The 24117-nt window shown below is 35.3% G+C and overlaps 1 protein-coding gene across 4 annotated transcripts in view; it reads right to left on the bottom strand.

Moving 5' to 3' along the window:
* The window catches only part of LOC135071240 (methylcytosine dioxygenase TET), a 133444-nt gene that overhangs the window by 30081 nt on the left and 79246 nt on the right, over positions 1-24117 (bottom strand). For all 4 annotated transcript variants that reach the window (XM_063965023.1, XM_063965024.1, XM_063965025.1 and 1 more), the window contains exon 4: positions 3370-3387. In XM_063965023.1, the coding sequence (XP_063821093.1) occupies positions 3370-3387 (18 nt within the window). The remainder of the gene's footprint in view (positions 1-3369; positions 3388-24117) is intronic.

The raw sequence follows: 24117 nt of genomic DNA, 5'->3' as shown, positions 1-24117 counted from the left end.
ATCGATGTATCGAATATTTTCACAAAAGGCAAATTCTGTCGCATCATCTTTGGCAGCCAGCCAGATATCCGAAAATAATGACGCGCGTCAGCAATATGTGCGGATCATTGTATATTATATCATACGTTATTGTAGTAATTGTAGAGTTGTGTAGAGCTTATCATTTATTCAGGTTATGGCATTTTTATTGACTCTAGAAAAATATTGTGGAATGTGTGTATAAAACCCGCCTACCCACCGATATGACTCGTCGACTTTTGACATATTGTTAAAAGTCATAGAGAATATTAAGTCGTCGACATGATTCTTTCATGAAAATTATGACGCCAAGCCGCCTGGCCTGTGTTTAGAGTCATTTAGAAAAATCTTTTTAGTATTTAGTGCAGCCCTACGTACCTGTATTCCCAAAAGTGGGGAAGAAATTATGTCCGAGTTTCCCAAATTCAAGAAATTCCTTGAATTTGCATCTAATAAGGGATGGAAATGCGTCATCAACCGTCTTGTTCACGTAGGATGTTCATTTAATCCGTAATTTTTCTCAATCGGTCATAATCTGTGGTCATTGTGCGTCGATTGGCCCAGCTCTGGCCCATTGTGCACGGATTGATTGCTTCCTGGCGTCGTGCGCGGAATGCCCAAACAGGTTCCACTGTGCGGTCCGGCCTTCGTCGTGTTTATTAAAAAACAATTGCCTGATGTGTGGCCGATTTGAATTTTTAAATATCGAACACGATTTCGATGGTCAATTTATTTCTTTTTCTACTTTATGTCGTTATAATTATGTGGACAGTATCTGATAGTCCGACCATTAATATTTGGACTTTTTTCAGTTTTTTTGTTGTATTATAAAATTAATTTACTCTTTGGTAGCGAAAGGGAAAACTGTTTTAACTTGTCAGATGAAATTTATATTAAGGGAAGGAGTTTTCAAAACTTTCTACCGCTAATTAACAAAATTCTCGTTTACTGTAGCTTCATACGTATACGTAATTTAGCTTAACATAAAATAGATACATCTAATTAAGCCAACAAAAAATGCGAAATTTTAGGATTAGTGGCATCACCATAACTTTAATCGTAACTATAACTTTAATCGGTGATTTTGTAGGAATTTGACAGACTTTTGACGTTAGAGTTAAAGATGCAACCCAGGGTTAAACGATTAGTAAATCATTACCGAACAGGTGAGTAAAAATGTGACATGTCACGAAATGTCACTAATAGACAAACAACTAAATCAGCGGTCGGTTCCACCATCAGATGTTATGTTACGGACGGATAACAAACGGCTAATGTTTATCAAACAGCGCCGTTTACGGCAACAAGTGGCGATAATTTGCGGCCATGTTTGATAACATCTGTCATCGTATCCAAACACGGTGGCGTGTAGCGAAAGCCAGGTTTAACCATAACTTATTTAATTTGAAGAAAGTTAGAATTACCTAAATGGGAACAACAAATTGGTAATTGTTAAGGAATAGGCTCTTTGTTTAGTGACAACTTCATTAATAAAAGGTTATTCTGAGAAATAAAGTAGAGTTAATATTTCCTACTGAAAGCTCAAAATTAAATTATACAGGTCTGTTTTTAAAACAGGAACCTCATCATTATGAGAAACTTTTAAATGAAAGCTCACAGTGAGAGAAAAATCAGATGTTCCATACAAAAACTTGCTATCGATTGAGCCAAAGTATAAAGACAGAACCTTTCCTGAAAATCGGAAGCTGTTTTTTTTTAATTATTCTATCTTTATTTCTACGGTAGCTCTAACACACATTTTCAATTAAAACATAAATTGTTGTTTGAAAATTTAATAATATGTAAATACCAATATGCTAAAAATACCTAATTAAAAATTTTGTGAATCACCGATAACAAACTAACCTCGCAAACTGTGACCTTCTAAGACGTAGAGTTCTTTCTACGGGCTAGCAATGGCGAGTAAATTATTTTTAACTTTTGATTTTGTGGACTCCTTTGACTGGAAAAGCTGCGGTGTTTAGAAAGAGCCAGCACAGTGCGATAAGGACAGCGCTATCTGCATGACGTCACCGACTCAGGCGCAGGCGGCGCGGCAACGTCGCACCAAATGTTTTGTAAATAGAATCTTCGACTGCGATTGTTGGCTGAGTGAAGCAGCACTAGCGCGAGCGAAGGAGATGGGACACTCGCTCAAAAATGGCTCGAAATGAACCTTATGACCTGGGATTATGGATGCACGAGTGTGCAGTTAGGATTTGACCGATGCACTGTTTCTGTGCAATGAGTGTTGCATAATGGAAATAACTATTTACGATGTTGGGTATACTCTGTGCGTTACAGGTGTTTTGAAGTTTTCGTGAGAACCAATTAACTATGAGTTAATTTATTTCCCTATAAAACTGACTTATTGTTGGTTATGTTTATAAATAAAGTAATAGAGCTGGTTCTGTAGCATTTTAGCAATTTTAATCCACCTTAGAGTAATCTAAAATATCCAAACGATCCAAACAGTCAACTCTACATTTTGTTACTCTTTTCCTGTGAAAATGTGGTATTAGCAGTTAGCAGGAACTGAATGATAAACAAATGAATAAATTAGAAATGTCTAACTAATTCACGAGATTAAATTGTGACTGCAAACCTAATCTAATTAAACTTTGTCAACACACCTTCGAATTGTTCGCTTAATTACGAATTACGGTTCGTCAAACTTCACTGTCACAATAAGAGCAGTTGAAAATTTTAATAAATAATAAGTGGAAGGCGGTACAGGGTGGCATCGAAATCTCCCGGGGTCGGTGACCCATCGACCGCCGCCCCACCCCTACCCCAAGTATCGAACCTCCACGGATGCAATGTGTCTTGGGTACACAAATTACTTCCGAATATCAAGAAAAAGGTGCCCTTGAAATTCTAAGAAGGTTAACACACTTCTGAACTGGGAAACAATTTTAAGGCAAACTTAACTTGTAGTAACAGTAACTAAACAAGTAAGAAAACTTCTAATTAATCAATAACTACTTTAAGCAATAAGAGACTCTATTAGGTAAATTAAATTAATCGTTTAAGGTCTGATTTTTCCTCCTGGCACTTCCAAAGTGCCAAATATATTCTTCAGTTAAAAGCTATCCGACGGTTGAAAAATCAGCCCTAAATTAAAAAGAAGCAAGTAAAGTGCTAAAGTAGCAGCATATTCAAATTTAAACAATGGACTATCTGACAGACAGCTACGTAAAAGAAAAAAGTACAGGTAAAACAAAAGAAGCGTGCATTGCTAGCGTTCGAATTGCGTACGCCGACGCCAAAAGCGTGTTTTTACAGAAATTAACGACAAGAAGGGTTTGACTGACGCTAATGAAATGGAAGGATAATAAAAGTGGTATTTACCTTGATGTCTTGTAAGACCTGTAAACAATAAACGAGAATATTAGTGTTTGTTTATTCAATCAAATACTAATACATACTATAAATCTAAATAATATAACATCGTTTCATAATAAGATTTTAATGTTACGTCGAAGGCTTGTTCCATTCAAAAGACATAGGTACCTACAAATAGGTAGAGTCGAAAATCTCATTTTTTGTTTTTCATTTGCAAGCAAAGCTGTCCAGTTTTTAGACTGTTCCAAACGTAACCAATTCGAAAGTTTTATAACTAAAGCCGAAAATGTTAAATGAAAAAAGTGTCAAACTCCAGCAGTTGGTTAACTACCCGATGGACAAAACAACGCGAACACGAAAACTGTGCTCGTTTGTGTACATTCGATTGCAATGGAACATTTCGGTGTTATGCAAGTATGGGAGAATTCAAATTATTGGTGGTAATTTATAGCATTAATAGCCATAATTTTCGGTCGTATTTACATTTTGAAATCGCGGTGAGTATTTTAATCATCATCTCCATTCAGTTGTTTGTGTAAAAGTTATAATCTAGGAAAGTCAAACAACAAGTTTTACTAAATATTGCTTCAAATATTTTGGACAATATTGATTATTCTAATCAAAACAATTAGAACCATAATTAACAACCGACTTAAACGTGGTAACATGAGAGACTGATGTTAATACAACCCTCCCAAAAGGAATTTACATTTAATTTACCACGAACCGCATCAGAAATCATCTGCTATCTCAAATCGTACATTCAAGTATTTAATTAGTCGATAACGGAGTACTTTATGGACGTTAAACAAAACACGTCCGATCAGCGATCAGACGCCGTCTGACAACCGTCTGGCATACGGGCGGGTATCGACCGGACGGGAAGGGCTATGGCATGTAAAGGTGAGTGTCTGAGTTTCGGGATGAAACGCGGAACTAAGTTTTATTAAAAGGTACTGACTGGGATGTGAAGTAGAAGGCAGTAAATATTGGCTGATAAATCGACGACTCTATCGCATATTTAACGTAGATACTGTTTCTGTGAGTAAGCTTTAAGGAGCGCTTTTACATGTCCCAAAATATCTTGTAAGTACTTTATCGTATGTCTCTGTTATTAGAAGTACCTAACAATAAGCAATCTAATAGATATAGGTGAGATACATGCCAAGAGCTTCCTCGTTGTGGATAAAAAAAAAGATTACAATCTAATACATCTGAATTTCTGAATTTTCTGTCGACATTTAATTGATCCCAACATTTGTTTTCCTACATTCATCAGGCACTATGTAGGGTTTTAGTGAAACAACTTTTCAATCGGTTCAGCAGTTTCAAATCTTCAATATACCTAAATAGAAAATCAAATCTTCCCTATTCATAATATTAGTGTAGACAATAACTCACGTCATAAAGTACGTTGCGTGCGTGATTAAAACAAGCCCTAAAAACAAGCGGCTCCGTTTGTATTCCCTAGTCCGGCTGAAAAAGTGCTCTAAATGAATAACGAATGAGCCCGGTGCCGTCTAGCCGATGTTGTGAGTAATGGCTGAATCACAACAGTTGTTTTACCCCGGTTTATGCAATGACAGTCCTTGTTAACATAATGAAGTTACCTACCTTTGAAGTCAGGTTTTTTTGTCAATTTAGCTGTCAAGGTTCTAAAGGGGTGTATTACAGTAATACGTGTCTTTGTAGTGGCTATCCTGAAAATACCATTATTATGATGGCATGAATTTATGAAAACTTGTAATGAAGCTTTCAGAGTTGTGGCTATTGATAGGTTTTGTGAAAACCTCATAATGATAGTATAGTAGATCTACAATTGACGAAAACCTGGTTTGTTTTCAGAATTGAGCGCGAGTAGACAGCGTAAATAATTGACATTTATAATTTTGTCATTATGAGTATTTCAACGGATTGTCATTGGTATTGACGTTTGGATTGCCAAACAAAATAACTAATAACTAAGGCTGAGTTGCACCACTTAACTTTGACCGTAACTATGACGATAACCGGTGCTTTTTGTATGGAGTTTGACAGATTTTTGACGTTTGTCAAAGTTAAAGTAAGATGGTGCAACCAAGCCTAAATCATCGATGTTTAATTTATTTGGTTAAGTAGTGACTTAGATGTATTTTTCAAGAGAGCCGACCTTATGGTTTGGACGTATCCCAGTGTGAAAATATCAGGATATCCATGTTTTCCCCTTCCCAGTGAGAATTTTTATACTCCGCTCCGATCACAGATCAAAACAATTTAGTTATCCCCGTTTTAAACCCTGTTTTAAGGAAAGAAAAACTGCAACAAAAATGGTATTAAGTTAAAACAGTGTGATTCCTAAAAAATAACACTACAATCCCATCAACATTAAACTGATGTAACCTATCAACACTATTTTACCAGATTCCCCTTCAAATGATGTTAGTCGATCTGATGTCGGGTCGCCTCGGGACATTACGTTCTGGTAGGTCAGGGATGTGTGAAAAATGACCGGGATCGACCCCTGATATTGATAGGGCAACCCCGCCGAGGGACTGGGCAGTGATTTGCGATAAGATTATGGACTTTAATTCTTTAATAATAGATTTTATAGTTGTTTGTTGCAATGGCTACTTTTGGAACGCGAAGAGGTGATTGTGAGTATCATTATTTATTTGTATTAGAAAACAACAGTGACTCACTGAAAGCTTTGGCAGCTTTGATATCACGTCATGTAATTTTTTGTACCTTTAATGATTCTATTTTTTGCTCGTTCTTGTCTTTTTCAGGGCGATACCAAAAATAGTAACTGTATTGAGTTACATGTGCGTAAATTGTGCAATAACTTATTTTGCATTTAACATTACGAGTAGATACGTATTCTATGACTAGCAAAGTATCTTATTTCTACTTCACTAGCATAGGTTTCAATAAACGACTTGAGGAATAAATCTGATACGATGTTATTCATTAGAAAAATTAATACTCGCTTTATCCCGTTAAAATTCACGGCTAAGGTGTTATCCCGTCCACACTGCAAATGTACTACATATTTACAGGAACACCGCAGGCGTGAGCCCCCGCCGCGACGCTTCACGACAAATCACGCGGCATCCATTTGCCCGCGGTTCACGCATTCTTTCACGCAGCCCTGACACTTGCAGGGGTTAACAAAGGCTGTAATTTTCAGTTTCAGTTTATGTTGTGTTTAATTTATAGGTTCTTTAATGTCGTATGTTTGTTTCTATGTACGATAAATGGTAATCGTTACTACGCCTAATTGAATTGCAAAGTTCTTACACTATTCAAAAGGTGTAAATTGTTACAGTTATGTTAATGTAACTTTTATATAAGTATTTTTTTAATTGTAAATTTATATTAGTGAAACCACCGAGAGGAGCTAGAATTACAAAATTGACTGTATTTTGTTAGCCTCCTTTCAAAAGCTCACAAGCTTACCAGAGAAAGCTTCTACCGTAATGCAATTAAAATGTTAGAGATGTTTCTGCTTCAGACTTTGTAGACCGGGCATTTAAATGGGCTAAAAAGTAAGAAGTTATGTCTTTTTTGTGTCTGGTAGCCCTAGCCAGCTCAGTCTGGGGCTTGTCTGAACCGCGCTGGTTCCGGCACGTACGGTGTAAACGATGTCTCCTGGCCACACTTTAGAATAACCCGCTGGGAGTTAACCCCCAACGACAGTACTATTTTTTTTAAGTAGGATTTATGCAGAAGTTTTGTTATTGTGCCTTGGGATATTACATTTAAGACCTATGAGTTTACGTTAGGTGTGCTCCCTAGGGACTGTGTAAAAAAATTACATTATTTTATTGTGCAGTGCCTGTAGCGGCTACATTCAAGAAATAAAATCTTCATAGATTTTTTTGACGTACTCGCTAGCGAGCACACCTAACGTAATTTAACGTAAACAGACTCATGGTAAGCACACTGTTGAGGTTTAGTTTTCATAATTGTATCGGATTTAGCCTTGAGCATTCTTACAAAGGTAAATGACAGTGTTATTAGAATTTTCTTAAGAAGCTTCTTTGATGGGTTCATTACTCCTTCGAACCTTTGAATGTGTATTGCTATGAATTCATTGATTAAGATTAGGTAGGATCATTTCAATTCAAACGAGATAATTTAAGTGGATGGAATGTAAATCTTCATAAATTAACATTCTTCTTCTTTTCGTGTCGACAACAAACCTACACAGTGTCAGCCCAAAACTCCGCCACAAGAGTGGCGTTGTCAATTAACATTTATTTCGGCGTTTTAACATAATTGGCATAATCTTGTTAGGGCACGATCAGCGTATCTTTTAAGACCTAAAAGACGTGTAATCTTTGACTGATTCCGTTAACGGAAAGTTTCCCCACTTATCTTTTAATAGTATTTATCGGTGGAATTTACCCTGCAAGTGTAAGTTTCGCAGGTTCCGTTAGTCACAAACTTGCGCCTGTTAGAAGCACTTTTTATTTTTATGCTCCACCGATCAGAGTGCAGGAAAACTTTTTGGAGTTATTGAGAGGATTTCGACACTGGCAAGATATACTGCATCTTTTTGAAAATAAAAAAGAACACATGTCATTTCAATCGTCATTTTTTTTTGTTCAATTGGCGTGCGATTTGCACCACTAGCCAGTGTCAATATAAAACGTCATTTTTTTTTCTTTACAGTATACCTACTCGTAGCAAGGCACAGGCATAAGCCATACATCCGAGAGAAAAGAGTCGCGTGAAATTCAAGTCACATCCGAGAAATGTTGATCTCTTTAACGCCCGACTAGCGAAGGCATAAAATTCGTATTTTCCTTGCAATCGAGGTAAACGCCCCTGTTGTGGGCGTCACGCTTCAAGTTCAAGGGCGGGTTCAGGATCTTACTGCCGGGCCCTCGGGGAATGTGAGCCCAGCTGAATGAAGCCATCCTGTTTGTAAACACGTCGGGTCAGCCATTTGATTTGTGGCCCGATTTAGGCGACTACTTGCGATATAAATAGGCCCAAGTTACGAACTCGGGGCAAATGTTTGTTCGGTTTTGTAACTTTAGGGTGATATAATCGTCCACGATTAACAGTTGACTGTTGTGGTTCTAGTTCTATAAATATGTGAGCTGCAATAACGCTTTCAGCCTTACGCCCATATTCACAAACAATGCTTGCTTAAGTAAAGCAGCAAATCGAACGCACAGCGTTAAATAGAGCTCTGTGATTGGTACGCGTGTGACACTGTGTGCGACTACGGGCGTTAGCTTTTTATGTGTGTATGTGTGACGTGGCTCTATGTGACAATTAGGTTGTTTGAATCGTAAATGTACAATGAACAGTGACTAAGTGACTCTACAACTTTATGTCATCCATTCGAGAAACCAACCCACGATCTCTGGGTCAAAACTTTTTAACTATCCCACTACAAAGTCAATTTGTTGGCAAGTAAAACCGATCACGCAGCACGTCGTCACTTTTGAAATGTATTTAAATCTATTTCTACGCCTATAAATACGTTTTATAGTGCTGAAGCGTAGGCATGAATGGGCGGATTATAGTGGTGACACGTCGCGTGCGTGACGCCGCCGCGCCGTCTGCGGCGACTAATGGTAACGTCAAATACCGACTATGCAACCGACAGTTTAGGTTTTCAGCTATTTTCTATATTTACTGTAGTGTTTATTTTATGAATTTTCCCAGCTCCTGATCACACCTTGTAGGGAAGTCGGTCGGTTAAAGAAAGAGAGCGCGTATCGCGATTGTGACACTTGATTTCTTACTAAGGGACAAATAATCAAAAAGCTCTTGTTTAATGTATCAAAATTAATAGAAGTTGATGCGTGATTATAACGTTATAACAATACTTAAAGACAAGCCCAGTTAATTCTCGCATTTATAATGTTAGTAAGCTAGAAAATAATTTATTGATTCCTCATGATTTCGTGGCTCGTAACACAATTAAGCTATTTCTTTTGTATTTAATTGATTCATTTTAATTATTTATTACGTGAAAGCTACTCGTAGTTTACCATACTGCTATTCAAAGGCTTTTGTTTCTGTATAATCCATCTAATGAATACGTTTCTCCGTAGAAAGCGGAGAAAGTTGTGCACACAATGCAGCGGTAAGCCCTTACTGCATTCAGTCGTCGATTTCTTATGATTGACGCTCTTGCGAAGATTTATTGTAAAGGAATAGAGACATAAGTTGAGTTTTAGAGCTTGCAGGAACTGTTCAGTACGCGTAGTATAAGTGGTTTAATATTAACATTCACACGAATATCCCGTTTGCTATGTCCCGAAAAAAATCGATCTGTTTGAATTTGTACATTTTAAAGTTCAAACACACATAATGTGTGTTCACACGACAGTCCAGTTCCCGAAAAACTGTTTTGCCATGGGAATTGCCTTACTGGTTTAGGTCTTTTGAAGCACGAATTCATGTTTCTTTTCAGAGAGTTAGCTGGACAAATTACCTACTATACCTACATAAACTCCACATCGGATATGAAGTCTGTCTATTTTTGGGCCTAAAATTACAGACAGACAATTACAAGCTTTTGATTTTATGCTTCCCAAAGATTCCATCGCTCATGCAATTTATTACGGTCAGATATAAATTAAGTGGCGTTCATTTTATAAAATGTTTCGTTATTTTAAAGCAAAATAAACATATTAAGGCAGCCTGAGAGGCTAATTGCAGTAGATATGACGCGTAAAGTCAATTACGTACCTCATGAAAATGTTCGGAATTAAAATTTACGCGCGTATAAAAGCCCCTACACAAACGACGTTAGTTCTTCCTACGTTTATAGTTTCATTATTATTTTATAGCTCAGTAAAGGCTGTTTGCCTTCTTAGTAACGCGGGAAAGCCGAGGGAAGTTAGCAGAAATTGTAATTTCAGCTGCGAACGGGATAGTTTATTAATGAGTTATATTATGTTTAAAGTTTTGGTTTTGTTATAAAAACTAAAACTATACAGCTGTGTTAATGAAAATATATCGTCAGTTAAATCCCCAGAGAAATCAGCACATCAAAATTAGATAAAACCGCAGTAAATTACTCTCAACTCAACCTTTCAAAGAAGAAATAGTTGATATTACACCCACGAAAGTCTAGTAAACTGAAAACGTTATGTAATGTGGTGCCATACGTTTATCAATGAAAAAAATAAAGCTCCAGTGACAAAACCACTTTACAGCAAACTATCTGTACTGTAACTGATGAATCGTTGTGAAATTGCCGGCGACCGCGCTCGCTTTTAATTTATTGCCTTTAATGCAACACGGAAAAGGTGTAACGTGGACAAAAGTGAAAATTTATGGCTTTCAGCATGCAGCGAATTTTCCAATTATCTCCGGCCGCCGCTGAGGACAATATTGATTTTCGCTTTTTGTCCGGCGGCCGTGCACCAGACGGCTTTTACTCGCAGACTCGTTTTCAAAATATTGCAGTTAATTTAATCAACCGCTTACACTTTTCAGCCGCTTTTTGTTGTTTTTCGTGTTTGCAAATTGACAGATAAACGAGCCTTTTTGCGGTTCACCTTGGGCTTGTAAATAAACGTCGGTATCATGTTGTTTGGATTAGCGAAACTCGATGTTGTTTGTTTCTGAGATAACCAGACGTTAATATTAATGGTTGGTTTACTAATGGAGCAGTTAATTTAGTAATCCGTGTTGTAAAGATTGCTGTATCAATTACGGTACGGCGTTATGCTCGCTCGATTTGAATGTCGGTAGCTATAAGTTATCTGCTAGTGGAACCAATGAGGTTGGCCACGTGTTTTTATTTACAACTATCAAACGCCGGCATAACGCACGATCGCGTACTCTCAATGAACGCGGTCAGTGCGAGAGTGACCTAAATTTTTATTCGCCATGCAAACACGCATGTGGCAACCACTGGCCCGCAACATTGGCTGGCATGTGTGCCCCACGCATTGTTTTTTATTTTGAATTTCGAATGTCATATCTATTTTTTGTTTCTTTTTAAATCTCTAAAGATTGAAAGTGTTATAACCTTATTTTTGAAACCACAGTTTGACAATCATCATTTTTGAAATTTTTAATTCATTTGTAGGTAGGTACTGTATTATGCTTTTATTGGATTTCAATCATTTATTTTGGACTCTAGCATTCTATCGAAGGAAAAGAGCTTACTTTTTTTTTATTTTTTTTATTGGAAATTGAAATTGGAGTTCTAAGAATATTACCTGTCAATTTCCCATTAAAAATAAGTTTGGAAGTAAAACGAGGCCACAAGATAAGCGTTATCTACGGCCGTACAATCTAAGTTTGCCGTGTTGTGTAAACTGACATCGCGATAAGAATGTACTGGGCGAACTATGATTCAAGCCGGAATTTTTAAGTCCCATGATAACGCAAGAATAAAAAAAATCGTTGTTTATTGGTTTTTTATCTTATCTGTCATGGACATATTATGAGAATGATCTCTTATTTTTTTATATCGCGTATATTCATAATAGTTTAACAATTTTCTTAATATTTTTTTGGGAAAGCAATAAGTTTCGCCACCGTTGAGTATAACAAATAATTAAGCCTGTCAGGGGTTTATTATCTGTAACATCATACAATCATCATAACAGATTAAATAATTATGATAGGACTAGCTATGAGTTAATTTTTATCGGCCCGTTAGCGTACCGGTCGATGTCAGTAGTGGTTTAACTTTAAGGTCAATCTCCCGTATATGGGATGTATTAATTAGAGTGAAATATGCTTCAGCTTGATTTAATGTCGCTGGCGTTAATAATGTAATTTCTCTAATTATATTTTACTGAATCGAATAAGAATACGAACATCTTTATTTGAGGATGAAGGAACCAGAAATTGAAGGGTCTTTCGATGAGATGCAAGGTTTTCTGGTTAAAAAATGTAATGCCTACTAAAATAGCTCTACTATCTTTAAGTTGACACAATAGATATGCCTCATATCCATCCATATTAATTTAATAATTTTGACAATTTAATTATGACATTTTGAAATATGTATAAAAAACTGTCAGCATCACAAACTTATTTACGCTAAAGAACGATAACTTTGATTGAAATATCAGCCCTTCAAATAAACTCTTCTTTTTTTGTGTTAGCTACTCTTTAAATCTATTTTTACAAAAATCTTTTTTCAATTATTGTACAAAATCTTACGGGTTTCTATTTGAGAAGTAACACACAATAGCGTTGCTCTCATTCTCTAATAGGATTAGTTTTGATGGCACTACGACCTTTCCGGGTTCGATGCCAGAGCCAAGCAAATACTTTAATTGAATTAAATTCTTTAATGCTTCTAATACGATGGAAAATATTTAAAAAAGGTAATCATCAATTAAAATAAACGCCAGCAATTAAAATTAATTTAATAAGAAAAAATAATTTAATTTAGGTAATAAGAAGACCGCCTATTAAAGAGTTTAGTAGAAAAAATATTTTTACTTGAGGGTATAAAACGCAGTCCCATGAATTACACTCAATTATTGAGTCATTTACATTAATTAAGCACATTTTATTCATTACATGTCTTTGACCTCTTAATTATGTGTTCGACAAGGAATATTTTTAAGCGGACGTAATATACACATTCTTTGCCTAATTAAAAAAAGGTGCTCTATGTCTGGAAATAGTTCAAGGAAAATGAAACATTACGTTTTAAAATTTTATGGTTTATGAATTTTGTCCGTTTTTTTTTTAATTATGCGTTTACGACCACAGATAGTTTTTGAAAATAAATAGTGTTGTACCCGTCGTCTCCAAGTCAATCATGTGATCGACTCCAGCACGCTCTACATCTATCGCGGCTCGCGTGCCGCCGGGAGTATTGACCTTTACACTAAAGCGATTTAGCACAATACAACCGGTTCCATTTTCCCATCATACATTAAAAAAAGTATTGAAAAACTAACCTGCTTAAGACCTTCGCGCGAAGTAATCCAAGGCCACCAAAAAAATAATAAACGAGAAAAATAAAAACACAACACACGCGTTCGAAATTAGAAAGTTTCGAATTTTTAAAATTGCGCGGGAAACGCGATAGTGATGTGCATCGGCGGATTGGTCGATAGTTGCAGCGAGAATCGATACGTTGACGAGCACGTTGAGAGCCGGCGTATCCGCACGTGACTGCTGGCGGTGGACTGGCGCGAGTGTGCCGGAGCGAGCGTGGCCGCGCCCCGCCCGCGCCCCCCGCGCCGACAGCCGTTTGATAAACAAATTACAAATTTCACGTATGTGTATTATACGAGAAGAACTCGAGCTTTTTAATAGGCTGTTTAACAAGTTTTTTCAAGGATCTCATTTTTAATATGAGCGAAATTAAAATACTTTTGGAGTTTGGCGTTGTTGTGTCGTTTTTATTGAAACGTAAACAGATAGAGACTCGAGGGAGGTGCAATAATACTTTTTGGAGCTCTGGGTTGGATTATTAAAATAAAATTAAATACTTATCAACTTTTATGAAATTATAGAGTAAGATTTGAATGAGAAATAAGTACATTATGTAAGACTAGGAGGCCTTAAGTTTTTCTTCAACCATTGTCTATGCGATTACTTGTGTGTCTCAAAAAGTAATGGTAGAGCAGCTTTTTAGCTTTACTTAAATGAAACAAGGTTCCTGGATACTGATTTCGTAACTCTTAGGTGGGGTAAAATCATCAATATCTTCAATCTGCAGACATTGTAAGCCCAATTGCATCCCAATATAATACTGGACTCAGTTGTATACAAAGTACATAGCGGACAAAGTACATAGCGGACGGACTGCAGCGTTACGTCTCTCCTTATGTAACGTCAACGCGTAGTGTTATTCAGAGCGTTTTGGCGACAAGAGTTTTCATGTTTCAGTTGTGTCAAACACAAAAGCTTTATAGAATACCGTTTACGTTTCACGACAGTTATAAAAAACTAATTTGGGCAAGAATAAAGGTTTTTTTTTACTAAATCATTTTAAGATTATGTCGACGCCTGAAACTTTGTAATACCTTGAATGGTCTTTATAAATTATCTCTATTTATCTATATCTAAAATATTTTTATCAAAATTCAATCCCATTCCCTTACAAAGTTTCATCCCATTTCTAGTTGTTTTTGACAAAATGTAATGTAGCCAAGGTCTGTCTACGTCTAGTTTATGTCTGATTTAGCTGTCAAAGCGAGAAAATGTTACAAACTAACAGATAGAGCCAGTAAACAAGTACCTAAAAGGAATCATAATAGTAACTATGGAACTAAAAACAACTTAAACATTAACATGCTTGTAACGTCCTTTGAACAAAACTAAGTACTTTTAAAAGGTTCCCATTAAAGTCACGCCAAGTTGAAACACGAAAAATAAATCCCTTCTATTTACCTTCATTTGCATAATAGTTTCCGAACTGCTAATTGACGTGACAAATTCGTTTTCATTAGTGTTTCCGTTAATGAGCAATTAGGTCGGCCGAGTTCCGTACGAACCAGCGCTGCCTCGGTGCTTATGCAAAAGAGGCCAATATTTCATAGCTCTGCCGTCTATTGCAGTCGAAATTATCATAACAATCGCTTGTTTCATGTACTAAGCGTTTGCACATAGCAGTAATGTACAAACTCATCCCCACCCCATCCCGCTACGGGCGTTCCAACGACCTGTTTTAGCATATTTTTAGGGCATTTCAACGTTTTATTACACTGTAAGTACAAGTAAATTCATGACTGTAAAGATAAGTTTCTAATTATTTAAAACATGTACACAACAAATATTAAATACCTACTAAGTCCTAATTTATGAACGCACTACACTACATCATTTCGTTAAAAATGTGCCGTAATTAGGTACTTGCAGAATATGCGATTAAAACTGTTAACGTTATAATTATTAGGTATTTTACACTCATACGTCAAGATGGCGGCATTGTACCAGAGCCGTTTCTTTTACTTCAAGGTTATGGTGTTATTACTCCTGGCCTTACGGTGTCTTTTACAAAAATAACCACTGACGTCTTTTTTAATCACTAATTACAATAGGTACAAGTTTTTCCTCCTGATATTAAACTTGGATATTTTTATACACGTATTTCGTTATAAATTTTGTATTCCTTAAATATATAATTATACATTGTACCCATCTGCAAGCTTTTAAATAAGTAATTCGTTAGTTACGCAGCGTGAAGCATTAATTTTACTTGGAAAATTTAAAATTTTCCACTGTAAATGTCGCTGATTTTCATGTTATAATTCATTGTTAAGTCTAGTTTCTGTCCCTTAAAATTAGTTTAATGGCTTCTCCCAATCAGTTATGAAGATAGGAAATGCAATCCTAATTGCGTTACATCTTTGGCGCAGGAATGGCTCTATTCGACTGAATATGCAATTAAAGGAGGGCAGTTCCAGGAGCGAGCGAGTGCGAGCGAGACAAAACACCACTCGATATTATATTGAACAAGTTTATAACTACGTGTATTAGACGAACGAGTTCCTACAACGTTTTCTCATTTCCCGGGACGAAACTTTTCTAATATTATAGTTTCATTCATATTGTCGGTAGTTTCGCGGAGTTTTCTTTCGTGGAAAATGAAAGACTATTTCCATAACTATTATTTCGCTTTTATAGCTTTGTTAGTTTCTTTTGCTTCAAATAGATTTGTTAAGTTAGAACTTTTCTACTTTATTGCTCGGAAGTAATGATATTTGTTGGATAGCTTTAAGACAATATGATGTTGGTAATGACATCGGTAGTTTTTGTTAATTTTGATACGCGCAGCACTATTTTGTTTTTTTTTCTGCGTGGCCAGTATTAGAATTACTAAGTAGGTGGCCAGTATGAGATTTTATTTTAAAAAAATGCATGCACACTGTTGGAACTTTTTACAATATTGTTTCGTAAAACACTGTTCAGGTAGAAAAGGAATATGATATTAAGCCAGGTGTCGAATCTTAGCTACTAGAATTGCATAGGCCCAACAAACAATGGGCTGCATAATGCAGGCCGTTCTCTATTCGGCTTTAATATGTATTACGAAACGCTCAAGGGCTCGCCTGCGCCCACGTTATAAGAAAGGAATAAATTGGGAATATTTACATGAAATTTTAAAATAAGGAAAGATACCAATCGATCGTCTTCAAATATTTATTTTTTGTTTTGTAGAGCACATCCTCTACTAAGCTTATGACAGAGTTTATTTTTTGCTGCTAAAGATCTATCGAAAATGTTTGGCAATTTTTATTAGTAGGTACTTGTATGTTTCAGCACTTTTTTTTTCTTTTTGTGCATTATGACGATGATGTAACGTATTATGTCACTTTGACGTATCATACCAGCTAGTATCATAGCCTGTATAATCGCATTACAAAAGAAAAAAAAATACTCGTAGTCTGTGGTCTAACCAGCCAGTAAATAAATCGCATTACAAAAGAAAGCTCGTTGAATCACGATGTATCGCATGAATTACCAAGATTGCGGGCATTAAGTGCGGCGATCGCCATTGTCTATAACAATGTGTTTTGTCGCCATACTCGTAGTGTATACTTTACAGCCGCTTTAATAATAAGGCCGAGTTGTACCATTTAAGTTTAACAGTAACTTTAACGATAACCGGTGTTTTTTGTGTGGAGTTTGACAGATTTTTGACGTTTGTTAAAGTTAAGTAAGATGGTGCAACCCAACCTAAATATTTGGCACCTTATTAACTCCTTGAGAAGGCTGGGTTGCACCATCTTTTTAACTATAACAAACGTCGAAATTCCACACAAAATACATCGGTTGTCGTATAGTTACGGTTAAAGTAATTATTTTCTATCGTATTGGTTAAAACAGTGTTTTTCAACCTGTGGGTCGCGACCCCTTGGGGGGTCGCGAAGCCTCTATAGGGGGTCGCGAGAGGTCGTAAAAACTATCTCGGTTAAAAAATAGTAAAGTTTGAAACATAAATTAATCCAAAATCTAATTATGCGAATGTATAAATGTTGTACGGATTGAAGACTTCGGTCCCTACAACATCTTTGTAACAAAGAATAATATGCATGAAAAAAAATGAAAGGTGGGGGGGTCGCAAAATTTTATTTCATACTAGGGGGGTCGCGGCACGAAAAAGGTTGAAAAACACTGGGTTAAAACATTGATGTTACATTAAACATGTTTGTTGTTACAAGGGATGTCGGACTTTATTAGGTGTCATAGGCGTCTGACATGACACATTCAAAACTGTCTATGAGTCTCCTTATTCAAAATTTATTCAATACAAATCCTTCAGCAGAAGAGAATAAAATACCTATCTATAAAAAATTCAAAATAGAGTTTAATTTCTTCAATAAATATCGCAAGTGTTTATTTAACAACGCTATAAACGTTAACAAAGTTAATTAAATCGTATAACGTGTAACTCGAGCGTTTACTTGGAGTTGTTTATAAAGAGAAAATAAGTGATAATAGAGGACCGCCATCGAATTGAATGTAAATGTTGGTTTTTAATTATGTGAAGCTCTGCAATTTATGCAAGGCGGTGTCTCAGTTTTCTGTGCAAACAGTGATCAGCCGCGATTGCTTCGGAAATATGCAGGAGAAAATTACGCCATGTTTACGAGAAGGAATGCGAGCTTAATTGTTTGGTTAAGCATTGCTTGCTGTTACTGTTAAAATTCAACTTTAATTCGTAATTTTCGCCCGTATTCACAAACATTACTATGAGGTCTCACAGTGCACGTGAACGCACAGGGTGACATACGAACCTATCACAGAGCTCTATTTAACGCAGTGCGTTCGATTTGCTGCTTCACTTAAGCAAGCATCGTTTGTGAATACGGCCGTTAATATTTTAAGTTGTGGTTGTTTATAAATAAAGATATTTGACTTTTAAATTTAACTTAACCGATAGGGCTAAGGATGTGCGACAACATGATATAACTTTATCGTGACATTGTCTAATATCGTCGATAAGATTTTATCGTGGCGCAAATCCTATCCAGGCAATAACGATAATATGTTAGTGCCTACGTCGCGTCGTGATTTTTTTATGGTGTTAAAAATTTGAATCGAACACCTTTTCTATTAAAATATTTGTTTTCTCATTCAAGTATTTTTTATGCACGGAACAATTACTGTACCAAACCTTCAAACTAAGACTGCATGTAGGCTAGTGTATTAATAATCTTAATATCAGGTGAATATGCGGCCATTGTAAATCTTCATAGCATAGACCTAGCAACATAATAGAAAAACAAGTCGGTGGATATAACCGCGCTCGTCCAAGTTTCATTAGAAAAAGTTCTTTGTCGTCGGGTTAAAGTTTCGCTCACAATGGTCGTAATTAAAAGTTGGCGGCGCCGCGGCATAATCCCGCCAGAGGGCGCAAAAAGGGCGCCAAACTTTGACAGATAAACAACTTCCCGCCTTTTTGTTGCAGCTGTTTTTGGCGGTGCAGTGGTCTTAATGGGCTGAAGAAGACAGAAGTGTCTAAAACTAAGTACTAAGGAACATAATCTTTATTAATTTGAACAAAATCATTACAGTTTTATCGTGATTTCAATTCACGGGCAGATAAAGTGGCCTACCTTAAATATAGTACTTAGTAAGTAGGTAATAGGAATGATTTTGCAATAAAAATGTATGCTCTAATGTGTCTGAATGAAACCACGTCTATCTTCTCCGTCTTTCTTAATCGGCAAATGGAAACGGACTTAACAAGGAAATGCTTTTTTCTTCAATTGGAGTAGATTGTATTTATTTAATCTAACACTATGGTTTTAAGGATTTTCACTTGTGATTAATAGAGCGCAGTGATATAGATTCATCTCGACCGATTTCTTAATTAGTACAGTTTCAATGCGCAGCGAAATAAAATAAATGAAGTAATTTACGCGTCGACAAATACAAGCTCCTGCTAATGTTAATTAAACAAAATTACATTTATTAAGTACTAATATAGCCTTATCCGCGCACTCAAAATAATCAGTACTAACTTTAAACTTTTAACTATCGACGTAAATATCATTTTGCAAATTAATGACCATACGATACGGAAATTAAGCGGCGTACAGACAGGGTGGGGGCCCGAAGACCCCCTGTTTCCCCCTAGTGGGGGGAAGGGGGGTTAGAATAGCAATCTATGGAGCCTGAATAGTCTGAGCGGTTGAATGAAATATCTAGCGTTGCGGACTGGCCATCAAGCCTGCGAAAACGCATTAGCCCGTTAGATGAGGCCTAGCAACCCCATATATGCATGTCGGAGTAATGGCGGGAGCATTGCGGTTATTCCGACATTGCTTCAATTATACTTCCGCTAGGAACGTGAAATATTCATGTTGCCTATCTAAATTCGACGTAGAATGTTAGTTTCCAGAGTAAATACTGTTTTATTATTATCGTTTTGAATTTAGTATTATCTAATAAACATCGTATTAAACTTTTTGGGAAATATTAAATGAAAAAAAGAAGAAGAAGCACTTTCAACGTTATTCTTGCACGCGGAAACGCTGAAAAAGAAAAAAGTCAAAGTGACATTCCTGTTCCCGCGCATTCTCGGCTTTCACGCGCGCAATATGCAAGGCGAAACGTTTTCATTAGCAGGATCGATCCCGTAACGAATCTAATAAGAATGCAAATGGATTCTGGAAGTACAAACATAATTCCATTATTAGCACGGACGTCTACGTGATATATTATCAAGTTAAAATTAAATTAATTTCGTACCCCGCCCCGCCGCCATCTTGATATATAGAGGATGTTTAATTAAAATATCTTTAAGTGATTTACGGGAACGTCGATAATGTTGGGTTCAAGGCTTATTTATCGGTTCGTCAGTTTATTTATGTGGTGATACCAGCGTGATTCATGTCATTGTGTACCAGTACGGCAATATTATGTTTATCAAAGAAAAATATTGGAGACGTGTTTGATATTTTTTATGAATGGTTGATAAGTTTTTACTATAGAAATTGTACCTAATACTATCAAATTATTGAGCTGGTCTTGATAGCTTTAAGGAAAGTAGCAACCTTATTTCTTACCTGTTAAAAATCTCTATAAAAAACGTGGAATAAAAAAGGAAAACACCAATAAAACCTTATTTATCCTATTTTGTTTACATTGTAAAAATGAAAAACCTTTATTTTTCCACTTTCGCGTAGGACAAACACTAAATTCGCAGTTTTATGGGTCAATTCCGCCTAGAAAAGGTATTTATAGGAGTTTTATCGGCCAAATTCGATTCATTGCCGTACCGCCATGCCTCGGGATACCAATTTCCAGGGAAAATTAAATTTTGCTTTCACCCGGAAAAAGTTAAAGCGCCCGGAACGAAGATGTATACATTTTACGTTTCAACTCCGTCATATCACTGGTGTAATATCATTTGCTATGTTTTTGAGCTTTTACGAGTGTTATTAATATTGACGAGCATATCTGGAGTAGGTAATTTTGAAGCAAACAAAAAAAGGATCATAAGAGTATGGTAGGTAGTTAAAACGACTAAGGCTGAGTAGCACCACATAACTTTAATCGTAACTATAACGATAACTGGTGTTTTTGTATGGAGTTTGACAGATTTTTGACATTTGCTAAAGTCAAGTAAAATGGTGCAACCAAGCCTTAGAGATATTCTATTATAAGAAAAGGGGAATAAAATTATATAAGTCAACAGTACCTATTTTTACTTACTACAACTAAATAAGCTATATCACAACATTTTGTTGTGTCTGCCACCGTTTTCTGTACCTAAATTAGCTCACTTAAAGTTTTTACTGCTGCTACTACTAATACTGGTACATAGTATTGCAACGTTGGGCGTTGGGACGATTAAATAAGTAGACTGACTGCGTATTAAGAGCTATTAAAAGTCCGTTTATTGACGTGCATTGCCTTATATACTATGTAAGGGATGTGAGTGTGTGCGTGCGTGACGCGCATACTACACCTCCCCCGTTTTTTTGTGTTTTTTTTTTTTTACGTAAAAGAAGTGAATGAAAGAAAAAAAAAATTGTACAAAATTGGGTACTTGACACCATTCTCCAATAATTCGTAAGATCGAGTAAAATACGACAAACAAAAAGATGTAAATTTGTGGTGTCAAATAACCATAACAATAAGAATTGAAAAAAAATGAAAAAATCTTAATCTAAACGTGTTGTTGACGACTAAGTATTTTAAATGAATATCAATTGTATGTAATATTCATTCTTAATAAAAATAAAGTCACATCCAGGTATTACGTACGTCTAGTAATGTCTTATCCATTTAAAATTACATTTCCGAGATACATCATCATCATTGTATTTTTATGAGGTGGCCACCCTCATGTTTTAATAGTTAGTAGATCTACTACATGTACAAGTCATTTTTTTTATTTATTTATAGTCGACTTAATTCATTTTATCATATTTTAATCATGGTACTTTTATAACATGTGCGCGCACTTTATAATAATATTTATTTATTTTTAATAATCATTTAAATTAAGGGATAATTTTAAGACTTATTAATGTCTCCAACTATTCTCACAGAGATATCTAGTATGCACCATGATCGAACGAAGGATAATTCCCCTTAATATTATTTATTTTAGTACCATGTTTACATAATATTCATATGTCTAATATTTCAATATTCATTCAATATCTAACAAAATACTTTACAATCTCACAAACCTACGCAATCAATGCATTAGAATATCTTTAAATATTTGGGTGATCAGTCCAAAATAATCAAAAGTATCCTATGTAATGAATGCATGCCTAACTTTAAGCTCATCTTTACAAACAATATCAAACTATTTTATAACTTATCCTATCATAATTTCAAACCAAAACCTGCATTATAACAACAAACCTTTATCTCATAGCCTTCATCATTTAATAACATTAACGCACATTCCTATGCCTACAGTTTTCTAACTCACAATATTCCTCCTTATAATTTTCTTTACTTATACAATGTATAAATTATATTCTGTCATAAAATCAAAATTATTCCTATTATCGTCTTATCCGTGTAATCATAATATGATATCAAAATATTATTTTTCATATACACAATTTCAAAGTCATATTTTTAAATAATTTCTAATGTTACATAAGTACTGAATATACTGTAATAAAATCATAATTAAAACAAAACAAATAGAATTTGTGTAAAATAATTTACGTTCATAGTCAAAACTTTCAATTACAGTTAATCATTGTGCAATATCTATTGTTTGTTGACCCAAATAAATCAGCAATCTATAAGTCAGCCAAGTGATATTTTACCTACACTGCAAAATATTTTTCATCATATCAATCATCAAAATCTATAAGTATTACGTTTTAAATGATATAAATTACTTTATTATTTCGTCATTACATAAATATTTTAATTAGTTATATTACTGCATCATGAAAAAATATGACAAAATATTGTTTTACTTCAAAGTTAAATCCAATCAATAATCCTAATTAATGATTTTGTTTAAGATCCATATTAGAGATGTGATCTTGGTGATCTTAAAAGTCTTCAAATATGATACTAATTTAAAATATTTACTTGCATACCAAATACAATTATTGTTTAAAATGTAAAGATCTTAATTACAGCGAAGTATTGTGTCGATACGCTAGAAAATACCTACATGTCATCATAACGTGTCTGATGCTAAATCACGTTTTGCTGATTTGCAATAAGTCGTATGCGTTGAGTGCAATGACATGACTGAGTAACAAAATCATTGACCTACTTTTAGAAAATCAAATATTTTAAAATACAAATTTTAGTAATAATATTAATGTAAATAAATCCTAGTCACATAAAATGTAACAAAATGAGGCTGTAAAATATCACTGGTGTGATTGTGTAAAAACTAAAAATACTTAAATTGGTTAATTCCTGTTAGAAAAAAAAATTAAATTACAAATTACGAATTATTCAGTATTTTCATATTCAGTATTACATTATTATGTCGTCAACAAACGTTATTATTAATAATTTTAACTTAAACATAAAAAAATATTCAAAATACATAATAAACATTTTACATCTTCAATAAAAATATCGAATTCCCTTATTTATTTCCATAACATATCTTAAATGCATTGCAATTTTTTATAATAAAAATATTTGTTCACAAAAGTACATTAAATTCTAACCAAATCAGAAAAAAAATTAATTCATATTTCAAATTAAACCCATAAATTAACAGTCAAAAATTATATTATTCTCCAGAATTTAAATGATAATAATAAATGAAAAAAAAATACCGTAGAATGATGACCAAATTTTTAAGAGGGCAAGAGGACTTTTCTTCATGGGGCACAAGGGCATTTCTGCACGGGGACGTATCATGATGTAGGTAGGGTTCTCCCGGCTGCAACCACTTCCGACACGAACACTCCCGACACCCTGCTAACTTCTGTCAATCTCATCATCTGGCTCCATCATCGCCCGGCACCCAGCACACTGTTGTTACCACATCTGACTCCATCATCGCCCGGCTCCCAGCTCATTCAGTTCTTCATCACCTCGGTCCGTTGTCGTCTAACGTCTTCATCAGGAATTTCTTGATTTTTGGCACTTGATATTACTATTTTGCGTACATATTTGTAGTTCGTTATTTTTATTGAAGGTTTGTTTTAAGTCCTAATTTAACTACTTAGTCCATTTCTGATAGTTCACTTCATTTTACACTATAAGTTTCACATTATATTATAATTTAACACGAGTACTTTATTTTCCTAAACCATCTGCGCAGCGCTGCGTGAGCAGCACTGGCAGGGTCGCCATGCAACGTTGGGCGTTGGGACGATTAAATAAGTAGACTGACTGCGTATTAAGAGCTATTAA

Source organism: Ostrinia nubilalis, chromosome 4 (genome assembly GCF_963855985.1).
Source record: "Ostrinia nubilalis chromosome 4, ilOstNubi1.1, whole genome shotgun sequence".
NCBI lineage: Eukaryota > Metazoa > Arthropoda > Insecta > Lepidoptera > Crambidae > Ostrinia > Ostrinia nubilalis.
Note: the sequence above shows the minus strand (reverse complement) of the source record. Positions and strands in the feature narration are given on the sequence as shown.